Here is an 11,297-nt window from a genome sequence, read left to right as displayed (position 1 = left end):
TCGTAAAACTGACTATCACAGTGTTTTGTCTCCAAAGCCCCATATACTACCCACCACTGCGGTAGCCTAGTGGTTAGAGCGTTGGACTTGTAACTGAAAGGTTGCAAGATCGAATCCTGAGTTGACAAGGTAAAAATCTGTTGTTCTGCCCCTGAACAAGGCAGTTAACCCAATGTTCCTAGGCTGTCATTGAAAATAAGAATTTGTTCTTAACTGACTTGCCTAGTTAAATAAAGGTAAAATGAAATTTAAATAAAAACCAGCTGGCTCCAGGTCATCTAGAAGTCTTTTCTAGGTAAAGCCCCGCCTTATCTCAGCTCACTGGTCACCATAGCAACACTCTGCAGCCGCATGCGCTCCAGCAGGTATATTTCATTGGTCATCCCCAAAGCCAACACTTACTTTGGCCACCTTTCCTTCCAGTTCTCTGCTGCCGATGACGGGAACGAATTGCAAAAATCACTGAAGCTGGAGTCTTATATCTCCCTCTCTAACTTTAAGCATCAGCTGTCAGAGCAGCTTACCGATCATTGGACCTGTACACAGCCAATCTGTAAATAGCACACCCGACTACCTCATCCCCCATATTATTACTTACCCTCTTGCTCTTTTGCACCCCAGTATCTCTACTTGCACATCATCATCTACACATATCACTCCAGTATTAATGCTAAATTGTAATTATTTTTCCTTTATGGCCTATTTATTGCCTTACCTCCCTACTCGCTACGTTTGCACACACTGTACATATATTTTTCTATTGTGTTATTGACTGTACATTTGTTTATGTGTAACTCTGTTGTTTTGTCGCACTGCTTTGCTTTATCTTGGCCAGGTCGCAGTTGTAAATGGGAACTTGTTCTCAACTGGCCTACCTGGTGAAATAAAAAAAGAAAACGTGTGGATGAAATGGAGAAGAAGTTGGTGTAGCAACAGCTGTGCTGAAACAATATGTCAAATCGAATGTCATTTGTCACATGCGCCCAATAGACCTTACCATGAAATGCTTATTTACAAGCCCTTAAACAACAACACAGTTCAAGGAAATATTTACAAAATAAACTACATAATTTTTTAAAAAATAACAAGTAACACAATAAAATAGCGAGGCCATATACATGTACTGAGTCAATGTGCGGGGGTTAGTTGTGGTAATTTGTACATGTAGGTAGGGGTAAAGTTATTTATCTTTATTTAACTAGGCAAGTCAGTTAAGAACAAATTCTTATTTTTAATGACGGCCTAGGAACAGTGGGTTAACTCAGGGGCAGAACAACAGATTTGTACCTTGTCAGCTCGGGGATTTGAACTTGCAACCTTTCGGTTACTAGTCCAACACTCTAACCACTAGGCTACCCTGATAATAATAAGCAGTGAGTAGCAGTAGTCTAACAGTCATGGGTGAACACGGAGTACAGGAATGGACTAGTTCAAAGAAGTGTCAATGGTCTGGGTGACCATTTGATTAATTGTTCAGCAGTCTTATGGCTTGGAGGTAGAAGCTGTTAAGGAGCCTTTTGGACCTAGACTTGGTGTTCTGGTACTGTTTGCCGTGCTGTAGCAGAGAGAAGGGTCTATGACTTATGTGACTGGTTTAGATTTTTTGGGGGGCCTTCCTCTGACACTGCCTAGTATATACAGTAGGTCCTGGATTGCAGGAAGCTTGGCCCCAGTGATGTACTGGGCCATACACACTACCCTCTGTAGCGTCATACCGGGCGGTGATGCAACCGGTCAGGATGCTCTCGATGGTACAGCTGTAGAACTTTTTGAGGATCTGGGGGCCCATGCCAAATATTTTCAGTCTCCTGAGGGGGAAAAGGTGTTGTCGTGCCCTCTTCACGACAGTCTTGGTATGTTTGGACCATGATAGTTTGTTGGTGATGTGGACACCAAGGAACTTGAAACTCTCGAACCGCTCCACTACAGCCCCGGGCCTGTTCAGACCTTTTCCTGTAGTCCACGATCAGCTCCTTTGTCTTGCTCACATAGAGGGAGAGCTTGTTGTCCTAGCACCACACTGCCAGTTCTCTGACCTCCTCCCTATAAGCTCTCTCATCGTTGTCGGTGATCAGGCCTACCACTGTTGTGTCGTCAGCAATCTTAAGGATGGTGTTGGAGGCGTGCTTGGTCACAGTCATGGGTGAACACGGAGTACAGGAATGGACTAGTTCAAAGACGTGAAAGCCTATCAGTGCTTCTGAAGTTTGAGAAGATTATGCCGGGGTAAGTACAGATAAGATTCCTTAGTTTCAATGTCAGAGAATGTGTCCCATCCATATTGCGTTGTTTTAAATGCCAAAGAATGGGACATGTAGCTGTTCATTGTAAAGGAAGGAAGATATGTGGAGGGGAACATTCTTACAGTGAATATGGGAGTAATGTGAAGGTTAAGTATTGTAATTGTGTGGGGGACATGGTGCAGCATTTGGTGGATGCCAGGTGCAGAGAGAGGCTCAGAGATATATAATTAGTCACGATCTATCGTATGCAGAGTCTGTAAGACAGATTGGTGAAACTACAGTGTGGAATGATGGAGTTTCCATGGCTGATCTTGTAGGAAGTGGACCTAATGTTGGGGCTTGTGTTTCTGCTGGTCCTGGCATGTTTTGGAGGTCTGTTCAGAAATCGTGTTCTCATGAATGTGCGGTGTCAAAGGTCACTTTGATAATGAGTAAAGTTGACTGAATATCTTTTATTGGTAAGGTTATCAATACTTCCCGGGTTGTGGAAAGCAGAAATGCCAGGTTGAAGGTTATTGTGGAGACTGCAAAAGAGAGATTGGGGTAACAGATGTTACTGTTGAAATGGTTGTTGGCATGCTGAACAATCCTAATAGTGGAGTGTTTCAGCATGATAATGTTTAATGGCGTTGGGGAGGGGGAGGGTGTAGTATACCTTAGTAGGGATTTATTTGTTTTTATTTTATTTTCATGGTAGCACAGATCATGATTGATCGTGCATTCCAGCACAGTAGGTGGCGGCATTTACTTAAACGATTGTTTGCGGATCGCCATTATATCATAGAAGAAGAAGTCTTTCGCGGACAGATTTTGGGGGACCGGGAAGATGGTGGAAATTGAGGTTTTGTTTGAAACTGCTGGTGAGTCAAGTGAAGCTAATAGTACAGAAAGTGAGAATGAGTGGGTTACAGTGACGAAGAAAAAGGGAAACGAGCAGTAAAGGCTATGTTGGAAAATAGGGAACTGCTAGACCTGTTTTTAGTTGGAGTCAGGGTTTTGAATCAATGCTACTTGGAAATCCGTTTAAAGTCTCCAGGAAAATCTGGAATGTGTTGGAAGAAAGTGTGTAGTCGTTGAGAGTCACAAGAAGTGGTCTCATTTCGATTGTTTTGCGTGTCTGCGGAGTGGAACGCTTCCTGCATGGATTTTCGTAGCAGGGCGCCTATCAATTGGGTTATTTCTGGGGTGGTGTAAGAAATAAAGGCAGAGGATATAACTGAAGACATCGATGGAGTGGTTGGTGCACGTCGATTGACCTGTATGGTGGATGGAGTAAAGAAGTTAACTTCATCAATGCTACTGTTCTTTGATGAACATATGAAGTTAGGATTCATGAGATACCCTGTAAGAGCTTTTGTGCACAAGCCCCTTCAGTGTCATTAATGTAAAAGATTTGGTCTTATGTCAAGTGTGTGCAGAAGGGAAGAATATCATATGCCAGATGAAGGGAAATGCTGCAACTGTGGAGGTGAACATGTGCCTGCATTTTTGGTGTGCCTTGTTAGGGTGAAGGAGAATGAGGTTGCAAGGGTGTCCTATCTGGAGGCGGTGAGAAAATTGGAAGGAACGAGTGGCAGGGAAGAAGTAATGGTAGTAGAGCCACCACGAATCAAATCAAATCAAATGTATTTATATAGCCCTTCGTACATCAGCTGATATCTCAAAGTGCTGTACAGAAACCCAGCCTAAAACCCCAAACAGTTTCCTAGCACGGTGGCTAGGAAAAACTCCCTAGAAAGGCCAAAAGCTAGGAAGAAACCTAGAGAGGAACCAGGCTATGTGGGGTGGCCAGTCCTCTTCTGGCTGTGCCGGGTGGAGATTATAACAGAACATGGCCAAGATGTTCAAATGTTCATAAATGACCAGCATGGTCGAATAATAATAAGGCAGAACAGTTGAAACTGGAGCAGCAGCACGGTCAGGTGGACTGGGGACAGCAAGGAGTCATCATGTCAGGTAGTCCTGGGGCATGGTCCTAGGGCTCAGGTCCTCCGAGAGAGAGAAAGAAAGAGAGAAGGAGAGAATTAGAGAACGCACCCTTAGATTCACACAGGACACCGAATAGGACAGGAGAAGTACTCCAGATATAACAAACTGACCCTAGCCCCCCGACACATAAACTACTGCAGCATAAATACTGGAGGCTGAGACAGGAGTGGTCACGACCTGTGAATGTTTCTCATCAACCGAGGGATAGTGAAATGCTACATGTTAAAAAGGTGGACTTTGTATTATTTATTACAATGGTCAAACTGTACAGCACAATTGGAGAATAATTCTAAGAAAATTGGAGTCATTGTGAATGCCGCTGAACGTTTTCTGGGTCTTCATGATTTCACAGCCAAGGCAGTGCAAGAAATCCTGTTGGTGAATGTAGCCTGTGTAGGGATGTATTTTGAAGTGGACTGTGATTGATGTATGATGTTTTTTAGTTGATGTGTTTTATTTTGTATGATGTCGTTTTCCATCTTTCCCGGAGTTGCTTAATCCATTTTTTAAGTTGCTTATTCAATACCCCGTCCAGCTGGTGGCGGTAATGCACCATTAACATTGGATGCCAACCGCCGTTAAACCCCATCGAAGAAGAAGTAATCCCTCTCGCTTCGACTCTTCTCAAACATCATATTCATATTTTCCATATTGGATCACTCTTTTGGGTAATTGCTGAAAAAATATATTTTTCGATAGTGTTATTTTCCTGGAAAAGATAGGTAAGTGTATGTTAACTATTAATTGTTCACCTCTTTTGGCGGATGGTTTATTCGAGTTCTGAAAGGTGTCCAGCAAGCTAACAGGCCTTGGATTTAACTAGCTAACGTTAGCCCTGCTAGCTAGCTATTTGCGTAGCCAAGCTTATGAATCTTGATACTAGGTTGTGTTTTTTTAATGTTGGTATTTCTAACGCTAAAACGATTATTTGGTTGGATGTGAAAGTTCCCCAAGTTGTGACAATCCAGTCTTTTAGCTAGCTAACGTTGGCTGTTGGAAGGGGGCGGGACGGTGCTTAGTCAAGAAAAACACCGCAAAGCCATCTAGCGCGACATTTTATATACAGTACTTTGGCTTGACAAGCTACTGTGGCTAGCCTGTCCCCGATATAAACGTACCTTTAACTTGTCTCCAGGTATTTGTTATTGCAGACCACGGTTGTTCGAATTGAAATTAATGTTTAAGCATTTCTGATGCGTTTACAACATATTTAGCTACCATCTGAAAGATACAAACTGTTAAGATTGCCATAAGATACCAACCGTTCCGTTACGCTTGTTTACACTGAGCTGCAGCGTTAACAAGCATAACGGTATATTCTTGCAAACTGTTGAGTACTTTCGGGGGGTTAGCTAGATGGGAGTAACTATTGCAGCAGGACAGCATTAGCAAATATGCATATTAGAAATGGGGACGTTTGTGTTCCCTACAAGTTACTAGTGTCATGATCTGTAAAAAGCAGTTGAAACAATATCTTTGTGTTTTAGATTATAATGTCAAATATTATGTTCTAATGAGCAACATTTGAACTGAAATTCTGTTTTTATCTTCTCTCTATTCCCCTTTCTCCCAGGAGAATGGCTGCTGCCGAGGTGAACGATAGTTCTGCCCTAACAAAGGAGGAAAATGAGGTTATGGAAGCCGTGGCCGAAGGCGAGCACACAGAGAACTACCAGACACTCATCGATGCTGGACTGCGGCAGAACGTGGCTGAGAGTCTCGACAACATATTCTCAACCGGTGGGGCAGTCTAATCTAATTTCTAAAGATACATGATGTTGCTCGAGGTTCCATGAAAGGCCAGTTTGTAATAGTAGTAATCTGTCTTGTACCCACAGGGTTGCTGGCGTACGCTGACCTAGAAGAGGGGGTCATCGATGCTCTGCGGGCATTGAATGAAGAGGGAGCGCTGTCTGTACTCTCACAGTTCAAAGAAAGTGACCTATCTCATGTGCAGGTGAGTTACAGGGGGAGCTGAATGAACGAGAATGAATGGAAGTCAGTTTTAATGATGATACATTCGAGTCTAAGAAGTTGACATTGAGGGGTCTATCATTTTTCCTCTGCTCATAACACCAATACATAAAGCAATTCTGCTGTGGTTTAATTTCCAGAACAAAAGTGCTTTTCTTTGTGCAGCTATGAAGACGTACAGACAGAGGGAAAAACAAGGAAGTAAAGTACAAGGAAGTAAAGTACAAGAATCCACTAAGGGTCCTGCTGAGTCCAAGATCAAGGTAAAATGCAGCAGTTTGAAAGTTCATTCAGTTGCGTCATTAGAACTTCCTGTGTGTGTCTGTACACCTGCTCAGGTTGTGTAGTTATGTAGTGGTTATGCTAATGTCTGTGTTCCCCAGGCTCTGCTGGAGCGGACAGGATACACCCTGGACGTCACCACCGAACAGAGGAAATACGGAGGGCCCCCACCAGAGGAAGTGTTTAAAGGAGCACAGCCTGGGATTGGAACTGAGGTAAAGCTGCTGGAGTTGCTTCATTTTCAAGTAACATTATTTGAAAGGGTTATGGTCATCGTGGCAAAGCCATTGACTGCTATAGAGAAGATAAATGAGTTTGCAAGACTGTGGCTCCAAGAATGTCAACAGAAAAGTTTTATATTCCCCGATCACATTGTGTAACCCTCACTCAGGCTCTGTTTTCTGCCTTTAGGTGTTTGTGGGAAAGATCCCCAGGGACCTGTATGAAGATGAGCTGGTGCCTCTGTTTGAGAAGGCTGGCCCAATCTGGGACCTGAGGTTAATGATGGACCCCCTCTCTGGTCAGAACCGGGGATACGCCTTCATCACTTTCTGCGGCAAGGATGCAGCAACTGAGGCAGTGAAACTTGTAAGTCCCTGCAGCCAGTCTATAGTCTTAGTTTATCTTCTAAGAACCAAGGTGCTGTTTCCCAGGCACCGATTAAGCCTCGTCCTGCATTAAAAATCGCTTTCAATTGAGAATCTTCATTGGGTGTGCTTTTTAGTCTAGGGTCAGAGTTCATCTGTGTCTGAGAAACCAGCCCAAGATGTGATACATATTTAATTGGAGCAGTTGTCGGACCACTTTCAGCTCCCCTTTTCAACGCTACAATGTCATCTTTCCCCTACACTTGTTTTCAGTGTGACAACTATGAAATCCGGTCTAGGAAATACCTTGGAGTATGCAAATCCGTAGCAAACAACCGGCTGTTTGTCGGATCAATCCCAAAAAACAAGACCAGAGAGAATATATTGGAGGACTTCAGCAAAGTCACAGGTCAGTTAAGTGCAGACCAATTTTGTTTACATTGTTTTATGTTCTGTGGGTCATCATTGGTCACATATCAGTGATGTGACTCTCCTCCTTCCTCCAGAGGGGCTTCAGGAAGTGATCCTCTACCCCCAGACGGATGACAAGGAGAAGAACCGTGGCTTCTGTTTCCTGGAGTACGAGGACCACAAGTCTGCAGCTGAGGCCCGCCTCTGCCTCATGAGTGACACGGTGATGGTGTGGGGGAACCCAGTCACTGTGGAGTGGGCCAACCCGGTCACTGAACGCAATGCGGGTGCCTTGGCCCAGGTGAGTCATCTCTCTCTCTTTGTGGATCTCACTCACTCTCTCACACTTTCTTTCTCTCCCCATCTCTTGTTTTTGTTTTACCCCCTCTGTGTTCCACTTCTGTTGTCTTTTATTCAACTTGTGCTTTTATTTCTACTTTTCTAAACTGAGTTGAACTTTGATATCCGTGTGAGTCAGCAGGTGAAGGTCTTGTTTGTCAGGAAGCTGTCTGCCTCCGTCACAGAGGAGCTACTGGAGAAGACCTTCTCTGCGTTTGGCAAAGTGGACCGGTTGAATAAGATAGAAGACTACGCCTTTGTCCACTTTGAAGACAAGGACGCAGCTGTGAAGGTGGGTTAAAACGTATTAATTGTTTTCTGTTTTTTATGGGAGGGGGGGTTTACCTTGTTTCGGCTATGTAACAATTTTCCTGTTTGTCTTAGGCAATGGCAGAAATGAATGGGAAGGAGCTTGGGGGAGGGGAGATTGAGATAAGAATGGCAAAGAGGAAGAAGGCTCGAAATGCTCAGCGCCAGGCCACCAGAAACCGAAGGTGAGGCCACAGAGAGACTGGGATTTACTAACATCTATTATCTGATTGAGTAGATCTCCCATCATGGGATTACATTGAAGCTGATATGTTTTCTACAGGAATGATGCCGATTACAACCACCCACCGCCACGCATACCTCCACCAGATAGGGTCCGTGGCCGAGGGGGCGGGGACTATGCCGCCTATCCCCCAGACTACAACAGCTACGATGACTACTACGGCTTTGACTATCACGACCCCCGCAGAGGTTACGAGGACCCCCACTACGGTTACGAGGACCCCCACTACGGTTACGAGGACCCCCACTACGGTTACGAGGACCCCCACTACGGTTACGAGGACCCCCACTACGGTTACGATGACCCCCACTACGGTTACGAGGACTTGTACAGCATGAGGGGCCATGGCAGACTGCCCAGCAGGGTAAGCCTACCCCCACCCAGGGACCGCAGACCACCACCCACACAGGGCTATGTGCAGAGGGGTCCACCCATTGGAGGGCCCAGGGATGGCAGAGTAAGGTCCCGTGGGGGACCCTTCCAGCCACAGAGGGGCCGCGGTAACCGAAAAGCCAGGGGGAACCATGGGGGCGGGAAGAGGAAGGCAGACGTCTTCAACCAGCCTGACTCAAAGCGCCGGCAGACCAACTAGCAGAACTGGGGCTCTCAGCCCATCGCCCAGCAGCAAGGTGGCGATTATTTCGGTAACTATGATTAAGGTAATGATGAAGACACATGAAAAAGGCATTTGACAAAAATACAACAGAAATACCCCCCGAAAAAACATTTGGCTGCAGTTCTTTTTACTTTTTATTCTCTATCCCTCACGAAGAAAAGAAACATCGCTGAGAGAGAAAAGTGGTCAGACCCCAGGAATCTGCTTGATTGGCTAGAATTGTATTTTGGCCTATAGATGTGAATGTAACTGTTTTGCTGAATCCTTTCTTACTGTTACATGGGACTTATGTTTTAACACACAAATCACTTTTACCTAAGTGTTGTCTAGCATTTCTAGAGGTAAATTCTTTTTTTTGCTGGTACAATAACTTCCTATGTTTTCTTTGGGAAGCCATTGAAGTTTCTCTGTTTGTATTCATAACTTTTTTATGTTTATTCCGTTTCAATAAGATTGTTTTATTAAATTGCCAGATACCATCAAATTCAATGTTTCATTCAGTATTTAGTCTATTTCTATTTTATCTCATTTCACATTTGGAACAAGATTTTCTCAGCTTTTTGCTCATGGAATAAATCAAGAGACCAAATTTCAATTATCAGATACTAGAAGAATTTATGACAGCGCACAAACAATGTATGAATGACTGAATAAAAACATTTTGGCTCTTTTATTTTTTTAATTGTATTTTTTATTCAGGAAATGCCACTCTTATGATCTGGTAACACCATAGCAGCTTGTTTGTACAACAATGCAGATTTTTCTACCTTAATATTTTACGTTGGATTAAACTGGAAGCCAGAACTGGAGACCAGAACAACCAAGAATTCAAATACATTCCACTTCCCTGAAGTTCCTGGATCAGCTGCACCTCACCTCCACTCAAACACCATGAGGCGCAATTACTCAGTGATTTGCTATTACAGACCAAGAATCTCCAAAGGGTTAAAAAGTTATTAGCAAATGGTCATAAGTAATGTCAGTGATGCTAATCGTTTGTCTTTTGTCACTATAGCAATGACCCCTCAAGCCCTTCAGTATTTCCATAGAGAAATGCTCAGAGCAAACATCTTTGGTCCCATTATATCACTGTTTGTATTTTTTTTTCTCCTTTTATTCCAACTTACCCAGGTGGTGAAGGGAGAGCTGCATCTCTTGAATGAGGAACAAACTCAGCCTGAACTGTGTTCCTTTACAAAAGGGTGAGCTATTATACTGAACAAGAATATAAACGCAACATGTAACAATTTCATAGGTTTTTTTTGAGTTACAGTTCATATAAGGAAATCAGTCGATTCAAATAAAATAATTAGGGCCTAATCTATGGATTTCACATAACTGGGCAGGGGTGCAGCCATGGGTGGGCCTGGTAGGGCACAGGCCCACACACTTGGGAGCCAGGTCCAGCAAATACAGACAAATACTCCTCAGTTTCATCAGCTGTCCTGGTGGCTGGTCTCAGACGATCCCACAGGTGAAGAAGCCGGATGTAGTGGTCCTGGGCTGCCGTGGTTATATGTGGTCTACGGTTGTGAGGCGGGTTGGACGTACTGCCAAATTCTCTAAAATGAAAGAGGTGACTTATGGTAGAGAAATTAACATATAATTCTCTGGCAACATCTCTGGAGGACATTCCTGCAGTCAGCATGTCAATTACACCCATCGTCAACTTGAGACATTTGTGGCATTGTGTTGTGACACAACTGCATGTTTTAGAGTGACCTTTTATTGTCCCCAGCACAAGGTGCACCTGTGTCATGATCATGCTGTTTAATTAGCTTCTTGATATGCCACACCAGTCAGTCAGTCAGGTGGATGGATTATCTTGGCAAAGGAGAAATGCTCACTAATAGGGATGTAAACTAATTTGTGCACAATATTTGCGAGAATAAGCTTTTTGAGCATATGGAACATTTCTGGGGTGCCTGATGAAGACCTAAGGGTCGACAGGTTTGTTATAAATAAAACCACCTGGGAGCATGAGCAGCAGTGTGTGGCATTTTCCTTTCTGTTTTCCATCTTTTATTTAATCTCATAAAATTTGGGATTAGCACTTTACGACAAGCATTTCGCTACACTCACATTGACATCTGATAACCATATATGTGACCAATAAAATTAGATTTGATTTGACATGTTACGTTTTATATTTTTGTTCCGTATTTATTAGTAGTTTATTGCCCAAAGCGTTTTTGTGAGAAGACCCGTTTCCGGGGTGTAGCTAGGCCACCTTCCACCTCAGGTGTGGAAGGCTGACATCGGCGGAGGTGGTGGAGTGAGGCGCAGGCTATAGGGAAAAAAAC

General features: G+C 43.8%; 1 protein-coding gene across 1 annotated transcript; it reads left to right on the top strand.

The window, feature by feature from the left end:
- The first annotated feature begins 2,951 nt into the window (after positions 1 to 2,951).
- On the top strand, positions 2,952 to 9,667 carry LOC110504125 (heterogeneous nuclear ribonucleoprotein R). The gene is made up of 11 exons (XM_036961595.1): positions 2,952 to 3,103; positions 5,806 to 5,972; positions 6,071 to 6,189; positions 6,347 to 6,469; positions 6,590 to 6,703; positions 6,900 to 7,076; positions 7,349 to 7,484; positions 7,582 to 7,787; positions 7,965 to 8,117; positions 8,210 to 8,319; positions 8,418 to 9,667. Exons 2-11 carry the CDS (start codon positions 5,810 to 5,812, stop codon positions 8,968 to 8,970), a joined length of 1,854 nt encoding a protein of 617 aa, XP_036817490.1. The 5' UTR covers positions 2,952 to 3,103; positions 5,806 to 5,809; the 3' UTR covers positions 8,971 to 9,667.
- The last annotated feature ends 1,630 nt before the right edge of the window (positions 9,668 to 11,297 follow it).

This window comes from Oncorhynchus mykiss, chromosome 24 (genome assembly GCF_013265735.2).
Source record: "Oncorhynchus mykiss isolate Arlee chromosome 24, USDA_OmykA_1.1, whole genome shotgun sequence".
In the NCBI taxonomy this organism is placed as follows: Eukaryota; Metazoa; Chordata; class Actinopteri; order Salmoniformes; family Salmonidae; genus Oncorhynchus; species Oncorhynchus mykiss.
This window is presented reverse-complemented; position numbering and strand designations above follow the sequence as displayed.